The sequence below is a fragment of the Carcharodon carcharias genome, chromosome 20 (assembly GCF_017639515.1).
Source record: "Carcharodon carcharias isolate sCarCar2 chromosome 20, sCarCar2.pri, whole genome shotgun sequence".
Taxonomy (NCBI): domain Eukaryota; kingdom Metazoa; phylum Chordata; class Chondrichthyes; order Lamniformes; family Lamnidae; genus Carcharodon; species Carcharodon carcharias.
In genome coordinates, this window is record NC_054486.1 from 40,408,622 (window position 1) to 40,431,532 (window position 22,911).

The following is a 22,911-nucleotide window of genomic DNA, read 5'->3' on the forward strand; positions in this document are numbered from 1 at the left end:
CTAATCACTAAATTGCAGAATATCAGAGCACAGAGGCAAGCCATTCTGCTCATCGTCTTTGTGCCAGCTCTCTGAAAAGATCTACTTTGTTCCATTCACTTTTCCTGACAGCTTTTACATGTTTCTTTTTCAAATTATTATCCCTTTCTAAATATATTAAGTATTCTGATTCCACTGATATTGCTGTTTCCATTCCATGTTCATTTCTGTCCTCTAGTTACTGACTCACCAGCCACTGAAATAGTTTTTCCTATTTACCTGATCAGAAACCTATATGATTCTCAGCATCTCTAACCATCTTAATTCTAATGAAAGGTGACAACAATGTCTCTAGTCTCTACTCCCTGGTATAATGTTTGTAAATCTCTTCTGTGCCCTATCTATAATCCTGCATCCTTCCTAAAGTAAGGCATTCAAAATTGGAATCAATATACCAACAAGAGTCTAAATAGTGATTTACGTAGGCTCAGTGTTACTCTGCACTTCAGCACTCCTATTTATAACACCTAGAATTCTGCAACTTCTTTAAACAGCTTTATCAACTTGTCCTCCCATTTTAAAGACTTGTGTATCTGAACCCTCACATTTCTATGCTCCTTTAAAGTTTTATCTTTAGGTGCACATTCCTTTGACAGCACCTTCGAAATCCCCGACCTCTTCCACCTAGAAGGACAAGTGCAGCAGATGCATGGGAAGACCATCACCTGCAAGTTCCCCTCCAAGTCACATGCCATCCTGACTTGGAAATATATTGCCGATCTTTCACTGTCACAGGGTCAAAATCCTGGAACTTCCACCCTAACAGCATTAGTATACCTACACCATATAGAGTGCAGCGGTTCAAGAAGGTGGCACACCACTGCCTTCTCAAGGGCAATTAGGGATAGGAAATAAATGGACTAGTCAGCGACGTCCATATCCATGAATTAATCATTTAAAAAGTAATTTTGTCTCCTTATTCTTCCTCCCAAAATGTACAATCTCACATTTCTCTGTCTTAAATTTCATCTGACAAGTCTAGATCATTCAAATTTCCAAAAAAAAAACCCATTGCATATATTCTTTTTGAAAAAAAAATCACCATCCATAAGAGCTTTGGAAATTTGTACAAGAGCTTGAGATGACTAATTCGAAATGCTTTGGTTCCAACTGTGTGCATATTTCACATTCAGGCTAAAATAAAGCTACACTTTACCTTCAACAATTATATGGAAAAATGCTGTATTTACCAAAGGACATAAAAGAAAATACAGTTACACACAATTTTTTTTATTTCCAAATCCCCTTTCTAAGTAGATAAATGATAAAAGGAGGGACATAATTTCAACATAAATCTTACTTTACATATTTACGATAATTAAGGATACTCTAGATTCCACAAAATACTAAGAGCATTTTTGAAGCTATACAACTCAAGTAATGTAACAAACACTAATTTACAGGTACACCATTTAATATTTATTATATGCATTTTATATACATTACTTTTAAACAGCTGTATTTTAGCTATGTGGTACAATATTAAAAATTTACTTAATCATGTATTGTAAAACAAAAACCTTACAAAACTCATCAGAACTTGCAAACTCATCAGAAATCTGCGGAAGACTAGAAAAAATACTTTATTGTATTAATCATGCATTACACAAACAAAATCTTTAGTTACACCATTAACTGAAGCACTTTATAAAGCTGGGATAGCTAGACCAAACACAGCAGATTTCTGAATCTTGATTTGGCTATTTCAATATTCTATATTTAATCCAAAATAAAACCTTTTCACTCCAGATTTCACACAAATTCTTCAGTTACACGCTTTAGGGGCTTGACCCTAATCCCAAGTAATCTGACAGGAAATCCTGGGCTGTGATATAAACAGTGTTCCATTTTAAACCTATATTTAGAGCTCTCTAGTCTGCAAAAGTCCCATGCTAGACAAGGACAGAGAGCCCGTTAACACACACAAAACATGAGGGATATAAAGACCAACAGAAAAGTGAAATAAATAACAGTAGGCCAATAGCATTAAGATGGTTAACCCTTGATAAATAAACTTGTAAATACAGTAAGATGTACAAAATATCACATAGTGATAGGATGCTGCAATTTTTTTTAAAAGAGTTAATTATGGGTGTTAAACCCCCTGTGTTTTATCTCAACACATTTACAGTTTTCAATGATTACACTTAACAGCTTTTATAATGATGTTAAAATAGCATCCACGTGGAAGGATTCACTGAGGATTTTGTTTCATTTAAGCTGGGCAAGGGAAGAATGTAGTTACATAATAGTGGGTCAGTGAGGGTGGTTTGATTTCATTTTAACTCAATGAAACATTATAGTATTAACCCTGTTTGGAGCATTATTCTGACAGGAAAATTATACAAAAAGACTTATAAAAACTAGATATCCTGTCAAAAATTCTGTAAAACAAAGGTTAAAATATATTTAATTTATATTTTCATTTTAATGCTGAAAGTTGACTAAAAGTATGTTTGATGTTGAAAATCTGTTAAAAGGAATTGAAGGATGACATTCAATGGTTTAGCTCATTGCCCACCATTGCACCACAATCCCATCCATAAGGCAGGACACAAGAGCCCATAATACTTACTGCTGTAAGAATGAATTCCGCATGACTTTGAAAACACCTACATAACAGTAAATTAGCTCCGTTCAAATCCAGTCAAGGCTACAAATACTGATGTATTCCTTTTTTAATTACAGTAATTACAGTTAAATGGATTAGCCTGACGTTATTCAAGGATTTGATGACACTTGGCCACTAAGCGCCTGCCTATGATAGTCTATCAGGAAGAGCAACGCCCAGGCAGAGCAGTACGTAGTGTCAGATAATAACCAGGTAACTAATGGCAGTGAAGCAATTCCTGTTCATTTCCAGTTCACCTGCTACGATGGGGCAAACATATTTTAGCAATTGTTAGACAAACACTTTGGCAAGCGCATCAGCTCCTGCACTAGCAATATATGCCTTTGATGGATGGAAGGCTACATCATAAATAGATTCATCACATTTTTTCCGATGAGCAGTAATTTCTTGAACACATGTCTTGCTATCCAGGTTCCACAGGCGAATAGAACAATCATGACCTGATACAATTAAAAAAAAGTCAGCTTAATGTTTTGATTGTTAAAGCAATGTTCAATAATAATCTAATTTCTTAGACTAGTATGAAAATGTTGATCATATTATAAACAAAAGCCAATGTAAGGTATCTTCCAGATACAAACATATACAGCAAAATAGCCACAATATTTCATAAATATTAATAGAAAGGTTTAAATGAAATAGTTTTTGGATTTCTTGAATATTTTGATGAGTTATAAATATAACCTCTTGGAGATCAATTTGCTACAAACATTTAATTACAGAAAGCAGCTACATACTCCCAGACATCAAGTAGATTCCATTAGGATCCACTGCCAGACTAGTAACAGCATCCAGGTGAGCGACCATAGCATGGATCAATTTACCTAAATAAATAAGCAAAATACTTAGAGGTATGCCAGACGATTCTCTAACGTTATATTAATACTGTGCACAATTCTCAAAAACTTGCTATTACTTACCCGTTTTATTATCAAAAAACTTAATGTGCCTATCTTCATGAGCCGTGATGGTAACGGGCAGCGTGGGATGGCTGACAACTCTATTAATCTGATTGGCTAAAGGAGAAGCTGTGAACACAAAGCATGGCAAAAACTGATGAACATCATTCTAGTCAGAAAATTATAATCATATCAAAACTTGCTGATTGAAATTTTGATAAAATGGAAAAGGTAACATTTATTTATTTTTTTAAAGTGCAACCTTTTGATTAAGTGCTGGTGCCTAAACACTAAGCAGTAGAATTTTCTCCCTAAACCCCTCCACATCTCTACCTTCCTTTCTTCCTTTAAGACACTCCTTAATACCTGCTTCATCTGACTTAACATCTCCTATGTGATTCCATGTAAAATTGTGGTTGATAACCCTGCTGCGAAGCACCTTAGAACATATAAATGCAACTTCTACTTGTTGCTCGTGTCAAGAGGTGATAATATTTCTCTATCTCTGGGGAGCCAGGATGACTGATGCTATATGTTGGTCATACATATTTTTTGTAGGTTTTTACAGTTGGGTTGTCTTTTATGTGAGCCATGTACAGTAAACAACATTGGGTAATGAAAGAATGGCTGCACAAGCTGAATTGGCCAATAGAAATGCATCAGGAATCAATACCAGTTTTTAAAAATTTACTGATACCAAACCAGCTGGATTTGAAAGAAAATTGCAGAACTAAACAAAATACAAGTTCAATTGAATCTATGATCCATAAATATCTTCTTCCATTGACATTTATCTGGAAGAAATTCTGGTATTAGCACCATGAATTATTGCTCTCACTATCATTGCTACATTTTCAAATCTTGTCAGTGATAATCCTGTAGGTAATTATTGCATTCTAAAATTAAAAGCAACAATACTGTAAAGGCTGCGAAAGTGAATGAAGCAAATTGACACCAGGATGCGGCAAACCTGGCCGGGCCATTAGAGAAAGTTATGCTCCTGCAGAAGGAAAACTAGCAAGTTACCAATGCCACCTTCCACTCCTCCATGAAGCTGGCCTAGTTTCAGGGAATCTGCCCACTTTTCTCAGGGAATGGTATCTGATCCAGAAACTAAATTTACATGTGAGGGGGAGGACTGAAGAGGGAACAACATAAATAATTAACTGGTTATTTAAAATATGTTGGTCTGTTTTCAATTCCTATGGCTAAGTGCATAATTTAGCTGCCACCTTAGTGTGTAAGTACATCAGTTTGTTTCACAACATGTAAACAATACTAATCTTTTTATACCATGATCTTGCTGGGCACCCATAAACAGAAACATGGTTATAAGGTGACCAAGTTTAGAAAATAAAAATTCCAGGGTACACAATATTCCGAAAAGACAGGCAGAATGGAAAATGAGGGGGGGTATCCCTGATAGTAAAGGATGACGTAAGAACGTTAGAGAAAGGATCTTGGCTCTAAAGACAGGAAGTAGAACCATTATGGGTGGATATTAGGAATAGCAGGAGTCAGAAAACCCTAGTGGAAGTAGTTTATATGCCCCCTAATATTAGCTATAACATTGAACAGAGCATTAACAAGAAATTATTGGAGCTTGCAATATATTAGTGGCTGACTTTAATCTTCATATAGACTGGACCAATCAAATTGTTATGGGTGGTCTGGAAGATGAGTTTGTAGATTGCTCTCATGACAGTTTCCTGGAGCAATTCATTGTGGCACCAACAAGGGAAAAAGCTATTTAAGATCTAGTATTGTGTAATGAGGAATGGTTAAGTAGTAATCTCATTGTAATAGATCCGCTGGGAAATAGTGATCATTATACAATTAAAATTCATATTGAGTTTAAACACAAAAAACTTAAACAAAGCCAATCACGTAGGTTTTAGGGCAGAGCTGGCTAAGGTTACTTGGGTAAATAGACTAAAAGGTATGCCAGTAAATAAACAGTGGGAAACATTTAAAGAAACAATTTAAAACGTTCAACAAAAATTCATTCCAGCGACAAACAAAAAATCAGTAAGAAAGATCCATTCCATGGCTTACTAAAGAGGTTAAGGATAGTTTTAGATCAAAAGAAAAGGTTTATAATGTCTCAAAGAATAGTACTAAGTCTGAGGATTGGGAGTGGCAAAGGGCCACCAAAAAGTTGATAAAAAGGGAAAAATATAGAATGAGAGTAAACCAGTCAGGAATATAAAAAGATTGAGAGAGCTTTAAAAAGTATATAAAAAGGAAGAGAGTAGATTAAGTGAACGTTAGTTCCTTAGAAGCATAGACAAGGGGAATTATCCCAGGGATAAAGGAAATGACAGGTACATGAGAAAAATATTTTGTATCAGTCTTCACAATCGAAGACACAAGTTACATAGCAGGAATAGTGTAACCTAGGGGCTAAAAAGAATGAAGAAATTAAACTAACTAATATCAGCAGAGAAAAAGTACTGGAGAAAATTAAGGGACTAAAACCTGGTAAATCCCCAGGACTAGGCTTCTTAAAAGGACACAGCAACAGAGATACTGGATGTACTCTCTTTTTGGATTTTCCAAGTGCCCTAGGTTCTGCAGCGGTCCCAGCAGATTGGAAGCTAGCAAATGTAACACTGCTATTCAAGAAAGGAAGAGAGAAAACAGAAAACCACAGGCCAATTAGGCTGACATCAGTCATCCGAAGGATGCCACAATCTATTAAGTCTTAACAATGCACTTGGATCTTCACAGCATGATCAGGCAAAGTCAACATGATTTTACAAAGAGAAATCGTATTTGTCAAACTTATTAGTTTTTTGAGGATGTAATTAATAGGGGGAACCTGTAGATGTAGTATACCTGGATCTCCAAAAGACATTTTGGAGGTGCCACACAAAAAGGCCTATAGGCAAGACAAGGGCTCATGGAGTTGGGGGTAATATATTAGTATAGATAGAGGATTAGTTAACAGACAGGAAGCAAAGTGTAGAGATAAATGGGTCATTTTCAAGTTGGCAGGCTGTGACTAATGGAGTGCTGCAAGGATCAGGGCTGAGGCCTCAGCTATTTACAATCTATCTCAATGGCTTAGATAAAATACTTTCTGTCTCCTCGTCGTTTGCTGATAGCATAAATCTAGGTGGCAATGCAAGGTGTGAAGACACAAGGCCGCAAAGAGATATAGACAGGTTAGGTGAGTGGGCTAGGTGGCAGGCGGAGTATAATGTGGAGGAGTGAGAGATTATGCACTCTGGTAGTAAGAACTGAAAAAGAATATTTTTTAAAAGGTGTGAAACTTATAAATGTTAATGCTCAGAGGGACTTTTGTGTACTTGAGGGACACAAAGTTAGCATGCAGGAACAGCAAGCAATTAGGAAGGCAAAAGGCACGCTGAACTTTAATGCAAGGGGTTCAAGTACAAGAATAAAGAACTTTTGCTACAATTGTACAGGGTTTGGTGAGACCACAACTGAGTAGTGTGTGTAGTTTGGTCTCTAAGATTAAGGGAAGATACACTTGCATTGGAGGCAGTACAGCAAAGGTCACGAGATTGGTCCCTGGAATGATGAGAGGCTGAGTAAATTGAGTCTATATTTTCTGGAGTTTGAAGAATCAGAGGTGATCTCATTGAAACATTCAAGATTCTTAATGGGCTTAACAAGGTAGATACAGAGGTTGTTCCCCTGGCTGCGGTATCTAGATAAGGGGGTACACTCTCAGGATAAGGGGCATCATTTAAGCCTGATTTTTGAAAAAATTCTTTACTCAAGCGGTGTGAATTTTTGGAAATCCTTATCCTAGAGGGTTGTGGATGCTCCAATGAATATATTTAAGGCGGAGACAGAAAGATTTTTGATGTCTCAGAATCAAGGGATATGGGGAGCAAGCAGGAAAATGGAGTTGAAGCCGAAGATCAGCCATGAGCATACTGAATACTGGAGCAGGCTTGAAGGGGTGTATTGTCTATTCCTGCTCTTATTTCTTACGTTATGCTCTCCTTTTTTAAAGATAAACAAAGATTTAACATCAACTTGCAAGTGTCAATAATCAGAATGTTATTTATTCAGTTGGGTAGAAATAAAATGCAGGCCTAAATAAATCTCCTATGCACACAGTTACCATCTTAGACCGTAATTAAGATCTAAGGATGAGCTCTTTTGTCTCACATTCTATCCTCTATAAATTTGATGTCATCCAAAACCCTGATATCCATGTCTTAACTCATAGCACATCCATCACCCATGTCCGCTGACCCGCACCGGCTCCCAGTCAAGCAGTATTTCAAGTTTAAAATCCCTTGTTTTCAAATCCCTCCGTGGTCTCACCCCTCCCATCTCTGTAATTGTCTCTGGCCTCACAACACTCTGATATCTGCGCTCATCTAATTCTGGCCTTTGAGCATCCTGATTTTAATTTCCCCACCATTGGTGGCCATGCCTTCAGTTCCTCTCACTACCTCACTTTTCTTCTTTCTGATGCTCCTTAAAACCTACCTCTTTGACCAAGCTTTTGGTCATGTGACCTAATATGGCTCTGTATCAGTTTGTTTTATAAAGCTCCTGTGAAGCACCTTTGGACATTTCATTATATTAAAGGTGCTACATAAATGTAAAGTTGTTGTTGAGAACACTCATTTAAAATGAAAACAACATTTAAATACATTACTTATAAATTTAAAAATGACTCACTGTACAAGATGTACCACTTGTTATGAAAGTCAAACTTACCTTAACGTTGTGTGTGGAGGTCTGAAACTTCAACTCGCGATGGACTTGAGCTTTTGCGCATGTGCAGACTGGGAGTGGGCTGCACATATGCTGTTCTACATTTTCATGTTTTTTGGGTCCAGCGCACCAATGCAGTGATGAAAAACGGCACAAAAACCTGGGTCATGTGGCTGGGAGCGGAGCGCAGCGAGAGTCCCTAGGCCAGGGACAGGGAAAGGTACAAAGGGAGAGGGGACAGAGACAGGAAGAGGTCCCAGCTCAGTTAAAAAGGAGCAGGAAAAAAAGGCTCCATTTAGGAAAAGGGCTGCAGGTGGCAGACTAAGTGAAGAGGGCTCAAGGGAAGCCCTAGTAATCTAACAGGGCTCAGAAGATGCCCTGAGGATCCAAGAAGGCATATCCTTGAATTTATTTATTCATTCATGAGACCAGCATTTATTGCCCATCTCTAATTGCCCTTGAGAAGGTGGTGGTGAGCTGCCTCTTTGAATCACTACAGTCCCGAGGTGCAGGAACACCCACAGTGCTGTTAGGAAGGGAGTTCCAGGATTTTGACCCAGTGACAGTGAAGGAATGGTGATATATTTCCAAGTCAGGATGGAAAGTGGCTTGAAGCAGAACTTCCAGATGGTGGTGTTCCCATATATCCCCTGTCTTGTCCTTCTAGATGATAGTGGTCATGGGTTTGGAAAGTGCTGCCTAAGAAGCCTTGGTGAGTTTCTGCAGTGCATCTTGTAGATGGTACACACTGCTGTCACTGTGCGTTGGTGGTGGAGAGAGTGAATGTTTGTGAATGGGGTGCAATCAAGCGGGCTGCTTTGTCCTGGATGGTGTCAAGCTTCTCGAGTGTTGTTGGAGCTGCACTCATCCAGACAAGTGGGGAGATGGTAGACGGGCTTTGGAGAGTCAGGAGGCGAGTTACTCACCAGAGGATTCCTAGCCTCTGACCTGCTCTTGTAGCTACAGTATTTAAATGGCTAGTCCGGTTCAGTTTTTGGTCAATGGTGACCCCTAGGATGTTGATAGTGGGGAAATCAGCAATGGTAATGTCATTGAATGCTAAGCGCCGATGGTTAAGATTCTCTCCTGTTGGAGATGGTCATTGCCTGACATTTGTGTGGCGCGAATGTTACTTGCCACTTGTCAGCTGAAGCCTAGATATTGTCCAGGTCTTGCTGCATTTAGACAAGAGCTGCTTCAGTATCTGAGGAGTTGCGAATGGTGCTGAACATTGTGCAATCATCAGTGAACATCCCCACTTCTGACCTTATGATGGAAGGAAGGTCATTTATGAAGGAGCTGAAGATGGTTGGGCTTAGGATACTACTGTGAGGAACTCCTGCAGTGATGACCTGAAACTGATATGATTGACCTCCAACAACCACAACCATCTTCCTTTGTGCTAGGTATGACTCCAAATAGTGAAGAGTTTTCCCCCTGATTTCCATTGACTCCAGTTTTGTTAGGGCTCCTTAATGCCACTCTTAGTAAAATGCTGCCTTGATGGCAAGGACAGACACTCTCACCTCACCTTGGGACTTCAGCTCTTTTGTCCATGTTTGAACCAAGACTATAATGAGGTCAGGAGCTGAGTGACCCTGGTGAGACCCAAAGTGAGCGCCACTGAGCAGGTGATTGCTAAGCAAGTGCTGCTTCTTAACACTGTTGATGACCCCTTCCATCACTTTACTGATGAGCAAGAGTATACTGATGGGGTGGTAATTGGACTGTTTAAATTTATCCTGCTTTTTGTGTACAGGACATACCTGTACATATTGCTGGGTAGATGCTTGTTTTGTAGCTGTACTGGAACATCGTGGCCAGGGGCGAGGCAAGTTCTGGAACACAAGTCATCAGTACTATTGCCGGAATATTGGCAGTATTCAGTGCCTTCAGCCATTTCCTGATATCACATGGTGTGAATCGAATTGGCCAAAGACTGGCATCTGTGATGCTGGAGATTCTGGACGAGGCCATGATGGGTCATCTACTCAGCACTTCTGGCTGAAGATTTTTGCGAATTCTTCAGCCTTATCTTTTGCACTGATGTGCTGGGCTCCTCCATCATTGAGGATGGGAATTTTTGTTAGCCTCCTCTTCCAGTGAGTTGCTAAATTACCCACCACCATTCACAACTGGATGTGGCAGGACTGCAGAGCTTAGATCTGATCCGCTGGTTCTGGAATCGCTTAGCTCTGTCTATCACTTGCTGCTTGTGCTATGTGGCAAATATTCAGGTCGCCCTTGGTCACCTTGCAGTCATGTCTCTGTGATAGCTATCAGGTCATACATACTTAAGCTGACAATTAATCCATTTTTGCTACAACTGCTATGGGCATTCAGATACAGAGCCTATAGTTTTGTCTTTTTACGACTTTTGCAAACTCTGGCTTTATCTGCTGGTGCATTCTTAAGTATGTATGCTCTGTCCCTTCCCACAATGCTCCAATTATCATTACCCTTATTGCTACCTTGCTCCCTTGCCTTGTCCTTGCACTCTAATTTACATCTTCTCTCACGTGATTCCTCACCCCCACAATTTAGTTTAAAGCCCTCTTCACTGTCCTAGTTATACGACTCACCAGAACATTGCTCCCAGTACGATTCAGGTGAAGACCATCGTAACGATACAGCTCTTACTTTCCCCAGAACTGATGCCCCTTGCATCAAAAACCATTTTTCCCACACCAATCTTTGAGCCATGCATTTAACTCCCTAATCTTATTTACCCTATGCCAATTTGATCCTGGCTCAGGTAATAATTCAGAAATTATTACCTTTGAGGTCCTGCTTTTTACTGTATCACCTAGCTGCTCATTCTCACAAAAAGAACCTCTTTCCTAGGGTTAAAGGGAAACAGAATGGATGCGAGCAACAGCCAGGCTGCCGAAATAATGTAAAGTATCAAGATTTCATCTGTGGAGCAAAACAAAGGAACTCAGTCCTATGTTGGAGTACATCACCAACTGACACATTTGCAGAAAGCTAATTTATGATGAAGTGCAGATTCTACTTGTGAAAACCTGCTACACAAATTGTACCTATTAGAATAAGGTACTACCTGTAGAGATCAAAAAGCACTTATGAAACTGGAATGCAACAAAGCATCAACTTCTTCAGGAGAGGAAGGGCGAAATCTTTAATGTACATTGTACATTACATCATGTTATACTTCAACATGAGACACTTAAATGCCTGCCAAGGGGAAGAAATGTATAAACATTTCTTGGATTTATTTTAATACCTGTTGATCAAACAACAACGTAAACCACAGTAAAAAGATATCATTGCAAGAAGCTGGAGTTGATGTAAGGAAATAACAGAGTGAATTCCAAGGGAGAAGAACATGCAGGAATATGCAGGAATAAATCTCCCTACATGTAATATGAGAATGGAGCCTTGCAACAAATTGTCACTGTGTTAAGAACATTTTAAGGGCCAGGTGGGAAATGAGTGGCATAGAAGAGGGAATGGAAGAAGTTGCTCTTGATTCTCCTCGGGTAGTAAGTTGAATTTTACCAAAATTAACTTTCTTTTTTACAATGAATAGACTCTACAATTAATAGACTCAACACAGAAAATGTTCAGTAACTTATTTGCATGCAACTCACCAGCGTCTACCTGCGATGCCAGCATCACCAAAGGCTGAGAAGTTTGCATATCATAAATGACTGTGTTGCCACTATTAAAGGAACCCAAAATATGTGCAGGGTCGGCACCTACAAAGTCAACTGATGTGGGGATTCCATTATCTGAAAGATTAGTTAAAACAGTGTAATCATATATTTTATAATTTTCATTAAGAAATATTAACTGGGCACACAGCATAAAACGGATTTGGCATTAAATTGGCAATCTAGATAGTTAAAACAGAGATCCTACACGGTGGATGTTGGGGAAAATGGAAAAAATATTTTGTTGGTATTAAGACTACTCAGACATTATTGATAGAGTAGATTGAACTTTACACTACATCTAACAATTCTTTACCTGATACGTAAGTGCTTGATGCCAACACTGCATGCCCGCTTAGGAGCGCAAAGTTCAGATGAAGCAAATTCAACAGCAAACATTCAAATTTGAAAGTATTCATGTTTTGTCAGCAGACATGTCCATCAGGTTTACCATCATTGCACGATTTATTGTTGGATCTCACCCCACAAATCCATCATCCACTTATCCATTCTAAGAGCGAAAGCTAGGAGTACTGATACACCACAATGAAAAGCAACAAAAAAGGCACCAAATGCACATGCCCTTTCTCATTCCAAGTACAGATCATAACAAATGAAATTAGCCCTGACCACAAAATATAAGCAAGATGTCCATTCCGCACAAATCCTCCTTCATTTCAATTCTAATTTTTAAACTTAATTTTACAAAGAATACTCTGTCTGCACAGGACAAGTGCTCAGATTGTATTTCACAATGTGTTAAGTTTATATCCATCAGATTATCAGTCAGCAACAACATCTGGCTCCTTCGCATTTACTAAAGAGCAGCACTGTTGCATCTTTTGATCCTTACTTTTGTTTTATATAGAATTTACAGAATGCAATTACATTTGTGTCCAGCTGTCAAATTGTTCCTCTTCTTGCCTACTACTCCTTTCACAACTGATCCAATGTAAGCAAAAGGTTTAAAGATTGTACATATATTTTTATATTTATAACGATACAAAGACATAGCACTCCAAAAGAATATCTGTCAAATCTAATAACTGAAAACATTCCTGCACTTACCCCCTTCTACATTGTAAGTACTGAGGCAAGGTGACTTCTCAGTTGGGTTCCATAACCGAATAGTACCATCTGCTGAGCAGGACAGCAACCGGTTCTTTATACCACTAAACGAAAGACCCCATACTGCGTCTGTGTGAGCCACCAATGTATTTGATACGACATTTGGATCTGCAGACCAATATTAAAAAAAAACATTAAATTGGAGATGTTGAGTCATTTAACATTTCCTGATACTAACATGTATCCTACTGAATGCACAACAGTCTCCACTAGAATTACAAGGGAAAATTGAGAAGTTGAAGTGAAGTCAGCCTGTGGAAGCAAAAGTGGCATATCATCTCAACCATGATGCATATTACTAATTTGGAAAGCACTCAATGTTGTATAGGATACAGAAATGCGCAATTTGTTAGTGTATATTCTTTCTTTTGGTAGTGTGACAGATGGTGGGTTCTTGTTCAGTCAGGTGATTGGATGACCAGTGACATCTTAGTATGTGATTTCAGATTGAAATTTGTTTTTTTTCCCCTTACAGGGAATTAATATCATTGACAAGATAATTTTCAAATCACTGGTACAAATAATAAAAATTATAAAGAAAAATAATTGTTTTTTTTAATGATATATATTTTTCTTCCAGTAGCCCTCATTCCAATGCTTCCCTTCTGGATAACATATCAATGCTCTTCTAGAACTGGCTGGGCAAAGGTTCACAAGGACCATCTGAGTAGGCATGTAAACCTTTGCTTACTATGGAAAAACACCTTCTATCTCCTAAGTCAAGTTCAGGGAATTGGGTGTAAAAATCACAAGCACAAACTATGTTCTACCGATCATAGTGATTACGTTATTGGATGAAAATCTTATTGCCTAATACTGATCTGGAGTCATGAGTGCAAATCCCAGCTGGGGAATTTGAATTCAGATAATTAAATAAAATCTGGAATAAAAAGTTACCATCAGCAATGGTGACCATGTTATTAAAAACCCATCTGGATCATTAATTTCCTTTAGGGAAGGAAATCTACCATTCTTATCCAGCTTGCCTGCATGTGGCTCAAGACTCCCAGCAATGTGGCTCACCACCAGCTTCTCAAGGGCAATTAAGGGTGGGCAATAAAAGTTGGATTTGTCGGCAATGCTCATATCCCGTGAATGAATGAAAAATAATTTATTTACTAAATTAAGAACCAAGATGCAAGTCATACTATTTGGGCAGGGGCATCCATGCAGTTTGGACACAAAAGATCTTTAAATGTTTACTGACCATTAACTTCCCTCCATTGGAATGCGGACTTTACCCATTATATATTGAAAGAAATAAGTGAGTAAACTACACACATTCATGTGGAGGAATATCTTATGAGAATGCTTAAACAAAAGGTTTCACACAATTTAATGGAGGAAGTAGTTATTAACTAATGTTTAAAGTCAAAGTACTGAAGTTAAACATTTTAAAACAACACAAGAAACAACTGTGGAATTTTTAAAAATGTCATTAAACCACAGGCTACTGAATAAGTAAAGAGAATGCAGCAATCTTCAAAATGTTTTTTCCATTTAGTACCTACCATAGGTATCATATGGATCAACATTGGGACTGGGCATGTTCCAGCATCGAATTGTTGCATCAATTCCACCACTGAAACACTGCTCACCATTAGAACTAATTGCCAAAGACAGTACAGGTCCACTGGAAACAAAAGGAATCAATAAAATAATTATTTGCAATATAGGAAGTTAACATTAAGTGTTTTACTGCAATTAAAAGTAACTGCTTACTAAACAATTAATACTAACTACACAAATGGTCGTACATTATCAAAATATTAATTTATCTCATTGGAATTGTTAAATTATAAAGAAATATTTAGGTTTTCAAAATATCCTAACAGCTACAAGAAAATAATTCACTCTATTTTTCAGTATACTTCTGTAAGTGTATTCCATTATGCATTGTTGGATATTCTCATTACAAAATAAACTATATGATAAAACTGATGTTACTTACATATGGGCTCTGAATGTATAAATTGGCTCCACATCTAATGAGGTACTTCTGAAAGAAAGGAATTGCTATAACTGAATATCATTTAGTTTCTTTGCTGCAGCTAAAGCAGGCCGAATATGTTTGCCGCACTTATCTATAATAAGCAAATAGAAGGCATGTGGAACTATGGAGAATTGCCACGTACAATTTCCAAAGCAATTGAGATCACAGGAGAACTAATCTTTAACATTACCATGAAAATATGTGCTTGGATAAAAGAACATAACAGAAAACGCTAGTATTGCAGAGCTTCCAAATATTTTACTTGTTCAGAATAAGTACAAAACAAGGCAAAATAATTTCAATAATTTGAAATAATGCTACTAGAGAAAGATTTCCTCTGTGCATTGTGTGTAAAATTTGCAAGTTATTTATAAAGTAAGTTTTCAATTTTGCTAAACATGGCATACTGAGCAATCCTTCCTCCCAGATGACAGGGAATGATAAAGTCCATGATCATCACTCTTCTGCTGCAAAAGGATATAGATAGATTAAGTAAGTGGGTAAAAATTTGCAGATGGTGTATGATGTAAGAAAATGTAAGTCTGTCCATATTGACAGGAAGAATAGAAAAGCAGAATATTATTTAAATAGAGAGACTGCAAGAATGTGGCAGTACAGAGGAACCTGGGTATCCTTATACACAAATCACAAAATGTTTGCATGCAGGTACAGTAAGTAATTAGGAAGAAAATGGATCGTTGGCCTTTATTGCAAGCGGGATGGAGTATAAAAGTCTTGCTTTAGTTGTACAGGGCATTAGTGGGACCACACATGGAGTAGTGTGTGATTTTGGTCCCCTCACTTAAGGTGAGATATACTTACATTGGAAGCAGTTCAGAGGAGGTTCACTAGGCTGATTCCTGGGGTGATGTCTTATGAGAAAATGTTGAACTGCTTGGGCCTATATTCGTTGGAGATTAGAAGAATGAGAGGTAATCTTATGGAAACATAAGATTCTGACAGGGTAGATGTGAAGAGTTTTATATTCTCATGGAGAAATCTACAACAAGGGGGCACAGTTTCAAAATATGGAGTCTCCCATTTAAAATGGAAATAGGAGGAATTTCTTCTCTGAGGGTCTTTGGAATTCGCTTCCACTGAAAGCAGTGGAGTGGGACATTGAATATATTCAAGTCTGAGTCTGACAGATTTTTGATCAACAAGGGAGTCAAGAGTAATGGGATGCAGGCAGGAAGGTGGAGTTAAGGCCACAAACAAATCAGCCATGATCACTTTTGTCATTTATATGTCTATTTTGTTTGTCAAATCACTTTTGAAAGACGCTCTTTTGTCTAAGCTTCTCCCTTGCCCTATCCAGAGATACCCTTTCCACCTTCCGTCTATGTACTGAGTCACTTCTCCAGTGATTTTAATCTCCACCTTAGCTCCCTTTGTCAACTTCCTGTTATCCATAAGTTACCTCTATATCAACTCTTAAACGTTTTAACAGCCACCTCTCAACCTCGATATCTACTGCGACCTCTTTTTCCTATGGTCGTGATCACTGATGAGACAATTTCCAACCAATTCCATACATCTGGATAATCCAGGAAATTACAGGCTGGTGAGCCTTACATCAGTGGTAGGGAAATTATTGGAGAAGATTCTTTGTGACAGGATTTACTACCATTTGGAAGCAAATAGGCGTATTAGTGAGAGGCAGCATGGTTTTGTGAAGGGGACGTCGTGTCTCACTAACTTGATCGAGTTTTTCGAGGAAGTGACAAAGATGAATGACAATGGAAGGGCAGTGGATGTTATCTACATGGATTTCAGTAAGGCCTTTGACAAGGTCCCTCATGGTAGACTGGTACAGAAGGTAAAGTCGCACGAGATCAGAGGTGAGCTGGCAAGATGGAAACAGAATTGGCTTGGTCATAGAAGACAGAGGGTAGCAGTGGAAGGCTGCTTTTCTAAATGGAGAGCTGTGACTAGTGGTATTCCACAGGGATCAGTGCTGAGACCTTTGCTGTTTGTAGTATATGTAAATGATTTGGAGGAAAATGTAACTGGGCTAATTAGTAAGTTTGCAGACGACACTAAGATTGGAGGAGCTGCAGATAGTGAAGAGGATTGTCAAAGGATGCAACGGGATATAGATCGGTTGGAGACTTGGGCGGAGAAATAGCAGATGGAGTTTAATCTGGACAAATGCGAGGTAATGCATTTTGGAAGGTCTAATATAGGTAGGAATTATACAGTAAATGGCAGAACACTTAAGTGCATTGACGGGCAGAGGCATCTGGGTGTACAGGTCCACAGGTTACTGAAAGTGGCAACACAGGTGAATAAGGTAGTCAGGAAGGCATATGGCATGCTTGCCTTCATTGGCAGGGGTATTGAGTATAAAGTGATGCTGCAGCTGCATAGAACCTCGGTTAGGCCACACTTGGAATATTGTGTGCAATTCTGGTCACCACATTACCAGAAGGATATGGAGGCATTGGAGAGGGTGCAGAGGAGGTGTACCAAGATGCTGCCTGGTCTGGAGGTTATTAGCTATGAAGAGAGGTTGGAGAAACTCGGATAGTTCTCACTAGAGTGATGGAGATTGATCGGCGACTTGATAGAAGTTTACAAAATTCTGAGTGACATGGACAGAGTCAGAAGCTTTTTCCCAGGGTGGAAGAGTCAATTATTAGGGGACATAGATTTAAGGTGAGAGGAGAAAACTTTAGAGGAGATGTGCAGGGCAAGTTTTTTACGCAGAGGGTAGTGTGTGTCTGGAATTCGCTGCCAGAGGAGGTGGTGGAAGCAGGTATGATAGTGGTGTTTAAGAGGCAGCTTGACAAATACATGACTAGGATGGGAATAGAGGGATACAGACTCCAGAAGTGCAAAATGTTTTAGTTTGACAGACAATATTATCGGTGCAGGCTTGGAGGGCCGAAGGGCCTGTTCCTGTGCTGTACTTTTCTTTGTTCTTTATCTCTCATCACTCACATCAGCCTATTCTCTTCCAATCCCTCTTTCTTTATACTCTCCCCTGGAAAAACTCTTGCCCCTCCCCCAATCTCATCTCACCCATGAGATAGACCTCATTCTTAGCTTCAATCTCACAACAACAACAAAAACATGTATTTAGGCTCATAGACGTTTACATCATTCAAGGAGGCCATTTGACCCATCGTGTACGCACTGTTCAACAAAGATCTGACTACATTAATCCTATTTTCCAGTGATTGGCCTAGGGGGCTAAGGCAACACAGGTGAATATCTAAATCCTTCTTAAATGTTACGAGAGCTTCTGACTCAATTACCATTTTAGGCAGTGAGTTCCAGACTCCCAACACCATCTGGTGAAAAAATTTCCTCTCAACTCCCCTCTTAGCCTTCTACCTTTTACCTTAAATCTATGCCCCCTGGTTATTGACCCCTCTACTAATGGAAAAAATGCTTTCCTATCCATTCTATCTACGCCCCTCATAATCTTATACACCTCTATCAGGTCTCCTCTCAACCTTCGCTGCTTCAAGGAAAACAACCTCAGCCTATCCAATCTTTCCTCATAGCTCAGACCTTCCAACCCAGGAAGCATCCTGGTAAATCTCCGCTGCATCCTCTCCAGTGCAATCACATCCTTCCTATAATGTGGTGACCAGAACTCCAGTTGTGGCCTAACCAGCTTTTAATACAGTTCCAGCATAACCTCCCTGCTCTTGTATTCTATGCCTCGGCTAATAAAGGCAATTATCCCATATACCTTCTTAACCACCTTATCTACCTCCCCTGCTACCTTCAGGGATCTGTGGATATGCACATCCAGGTCCCACTGATTTTCATAGTGTAATATCTTGCCTTGTTAGCCCCCCACAAGTGCATTATCCCACACTTTTCCAGGTTTAATTCCATTTGCCACTGCTCTGCCTGCCTACCATTGATATCCTTCTGCAGTTTGTGGCTATGCTCCTCACTACTTACCACCCTACCAATTTTTGTGTCATCCGCGAACTTCTTGATCATATTCCCTACATTTAAGTCCAAATCATTTATGTACACCAGAAACAGCAAGGACCCCAGCACCGAGCCCTGCATAACCCCCTGGAAACAGACTTCCAGTCACAGAAACATCCCTCCACCATCACCCTCTGCTTCCTGGCTCTCAGCCAATTTTGGATCCAACATGCCATTTTGCCTTGGATCCCATGGACTCTTACTTTCTTGACCAGTCTGCCATGAGGGATCTTATCAAAAGCCTTGCTAAAGTCATGTAGACCACATCAAATGCATTACCCTCATCAACACTTCTGGTTAACTCCTCAAAAAATTCGATCAAATTTATCAAACATGATCTTTCTTTAACAAATCCATGTTGACTATCCTGGATTAATCTGTGTCTCTCCAAGTGCAGATATATTCTGTCTCTCAGAATTCTTTCTAGTAACTTTCCCACCACCAAGGTTAGACTGACTGGCCTATAACTTCCTGGTCTATTCCTTTTCCCTTTTTTAATAGTAGGACGTTAGCAGTCCTCCAGTCCTCTGGCACCTCACCTGTGGTCAGAAAGGATTTGAAAATTACTGCTGATACCTCTTCCCTTTGCCTCTCTCAACAGCCTAGGATACATCTCATCCAGGCCTGCAGATTTATCCACTTTTAAGGCCGCTAAACCCACTAGTACCTCCTCCTTTAATATTTCACAGTCCTTCCCCCTGATGTCTATGCCTGTGTCGTCTTTTCCATTGTGAAGACTGATGAAGTATTCACAGAGGACTGTACCCACGTTTCCGGATTCACATACAGATTACCTCTGTGGTCCCTAATTGGCCCTACTCTTTCCCTATTTATTCTCTTCCTCTTTATATACTTAAGAAACCCCTTTGGGTTTTCCATTATTCTACCCTCCAATGCTTTCTTGCACACTCTCTTAACTTTCCTAATTTCCTTTCTAAGTCTCCCCCCAATGCAATCTTTATACTCCTCTAGGGACTCTGCTGTATTGAGACCTCGGTGTCTGCTATAAGCTTCTCTTTCTTTCTTAGTCCTAACCTTTATGTCCCTTGACATTCAGGGTTCACCGGACTTGGTTCCCCTCCTTTGTCTTTACGGGAACATATCTGCCCTGTACTCTCGCTATTTCCTCCTTGAATATCTCCCACTGTTCTGACATTCACTCCCTCCACCAATCTGCAAGTTGCTGCTCCCAGTCCACTTTGGACGATCATATCCCATCTTAGTAAAATTAGCCTTTCCCCAATTTAGAACTTATATTCCTAGCCCAACCTTATCCTTTTCCATAACTGCAGGAGTTCCCCCAGGTAATATCCTTAGCCAAGCCATCTTCAGCTGCTTCATCAATGACCTTCCTTCCATCATAAGGTCAGAAGTGGGGATGTTCACTGATGATTGCACAATGTTCAGCACCATTTGCGACTTAAAATACTGAAGCAGTCTATATCCAAATGCAGCAAGACCTGGACAATATCCAAGCTTGGGCTGACAAGTGGCAGGTAACATTCACGCCACACAAGTGTTAGGCAATGACCATCTCCAACAAAAGAGAATCTAACCATCGCCCCTTGACATTCAATGGCATTACCATTACTGAATCCCCCACTATCAATATTCTGGGGATTACCAGTGACAAGAAACTGAACTTGGCTAGCCATATAAATACTCTGGCTACAAGAGCAGGTCAGAAGCTAGGAATCTTGTGATGAGCAACTCACCTCCTGATTCCCCAAAGCCTGTCCACCATCCACAAGGCACAAGTCAGGAGTGTGATGGAATACTTGCAGCACCCACAACACTCAAGAAGCTTGGCACTGTCCATGACAAAAGCAGCCTGCTTAACTGGCACCATATCCACAAACATTCACTCCCTCCACCATCAATGCACAGTATCAGCAGTGTGTACCATCTACTAGATGCACTGCAGAAACTCACCAAGGCTTCTTCGAGAGCACCTTCCAAACCTACGACCACTACCACCTAGAAGGCAGCAGAGAGATGGGATTGCCACTGCCTGGAAATTCCCCTCCAAGTCACTCACTATCCTGACTTGGAAATATATTGCTGTTTCTTCAATGTTGCTGGGTAAAAATCCTGGAACTCCTTTCCTAACAGCACTGTGGGTGTGATTACACTACATTGACTGCAGTGGTTCAAGAAGGCAGCTCACCACATCTTCTCAAGGGCAACAAGGGATGGGAAATAAATACTGGCCCAGTGAAGTCCACAACCCGTGAATGAATAAGAAGAAAAAAAAATCTAGCTTAGTGATGTTGGCTGAGGAATAAATATTGGCCAGGAAACTGGGGAACTATCAGGTTCTTCTTTGAAATAATGCCATGGAATCTTTTGTATCCACCTGAGAGGGAACCCAGGGCTTTGGCTGAACAAAAACAAAAAACTGCGGATGATGCTGAATATTTTTAAATCTTTTATGCTCCCCCCCACCCCCACTAGAGCTATACCTTGAGTGCCCTACCATCCATTCTTAATTAGCACATTCGTTTAGATAATATCACCAACTTTGACATCTATGTGTTCTTTTGTTCTGCCGTCTGTGACATCTTTTGATGATCTGCTTCTATCACTGCTTTTGCCAACAACGACACCACCCCCCTCCACTTCTCTCCTCCCACCACCTTAAAACCAGCTTATATTTCAACCCTTCCTGGGATTCACCTAGTTCTGTTGAAGGGTCATGAGGACTCGAAACGTCAACTCTTTTCTTCTCCGCCGATGCTGCCAGACCTGCTGAGTTTTTCCAGGTAATACTGTTTTTGCTTTGCAAAAACAGTATTACCTGGAAAAACTCAGCAGGTCTGGCAGCATCGGCGGAGAAGAAAAGAGTTGACGTTTCGATCCTCATGACCCTTCGACTGAACTTGAGTTCGAGTCCAAGAAAGAGTTGAAATATAAGCTGGTTTAAGGTGTGTGGGGGGGGGGGGGGGGGGGGGGGGGGGGGGGGGGGGGGGGGGAAGAGAGAGAGAGAGAGAGAGAGAAAAGTGGAGGGGGTTGGTGTGGTTGTAGGGACAAACAAGCAGTGATAGAAGTAGATCATCAAAAGATGTCAACAACAATAGAACAAAAGAACACATAGGTGTTAAAGTTGGTGATATTATCTAAACGAATGTACTAATTAAGAATGGATGGTAGGGCACTCAGGGTATAGCTCTAGTGGGGGTGGGGAGAGCATAAAAGATTTAAAAATATTTAAAAATAATGGAAATAGGTGGGAAAAGAAAAATCTATATAATTTATTGGAAAAAAAAAGGGGGAAACAGAAAGGGGGTGGGGATGGGGGAGGGAGCTCAAGAGCTAAAGTTGTTGAATTCAATATTCAGTCCGGAGGGTTGTAAAGTGCCTAGTCGGAAGATAAGGTGTTGTTCCTCCAGTTCGCGTTGGGCTTCACTGGAACAATGCAGCAAGCCAAGGACAGACATGTGGGCAAGAGAGCAGGGTGGAGTGTTAAAATGGCAAGCGACAGGGAGGTTTGGGTCATTCTTGCGGACAGACCGCAGGTGTTCTGCAAAGCGGTCGCCCAGTTTACGTTTGGTCTCTCCAATGTAGAGGAGACCACATTGGGAGCAACGAATGCAGTAGACTAAGTTGGGGGAAATGTAAGTGAAATGCTGCTTCACTTGAAAGGAGTGTTTGGGCCCTTGGACGGTGAGGAGAGAGGAAGTGAAGTGGCAGGTGTTGCATCTTTTGCGTGGGCATGGGGTGGTGCCATAGGAGGGGGTTGAGGAGTAAGGGGTGATGGAGGAGTGGACCAGGGTGTCCCAGAGGGAGCGATCCCTACGGAATGCCAATAGGGGGGGTGAAGGGAAGATGTGTTTGGTGGTGGCATCATGCTGGAGTTGGCAGAAATGGCGGAGGATGATCCTTTGAATG

The 22,911-nt window shown here is 40.0% G+C and overlaps 1 protein-coding gene across 6 annotated transcripts in view; it reads right to left on the reverse strand.

Annotated features, from left to right (window-relative positions):
• Window positions 1–1,435: 1,435 nt before the first annotated feature.
• The window catches only part of strn3 (striatin, calmodulin binding protein 3), a 268,108-nt gene continuing 246,632 nt past the window's right edge, over window positions 1,436–22,911 (reverse strand). For 5 of the 6 annotated variants that reach the window (XM_041213988.1, XM_041213985.1, XM_041213983.1 and 2 more), the window contains 7 exons: window positions 15,028–15,075; window positions 14,588–14,709; window positions 13,017–13,184; window positions 11,886–12,026; window positions 3,592–3,699; window positions 3,409–3,495; window positions 1,436–3,111 (listed from right to left, as the gene is read on the reverse strand). In XM_041213988.1, coding sequence (XP_041069922.1) covers window positions 2,942–3,111; window positions 3,409–3,495; window positions 3,592–3,699; window positions 11,886–12,026; window positions 13,017–13,184; window positions 14,588–14,709; window positions 15,028–15,075 — 844 coding nt within the window. In that variant the 3' untranslated portion in view covers window positions 1,436–2,941. The remainder of the gene's footprint in view (window positions 3,112–3,408; window positions 3,496–3,591; window positions 3,700–11,885; window positions 12,027–13,016; window positions 13,185–14,587; window positions 14,710–15,027; window positions 15,076–22,911) is intronic. The other variant, XM_041213984.1, reaches the window with a different exon arrangement.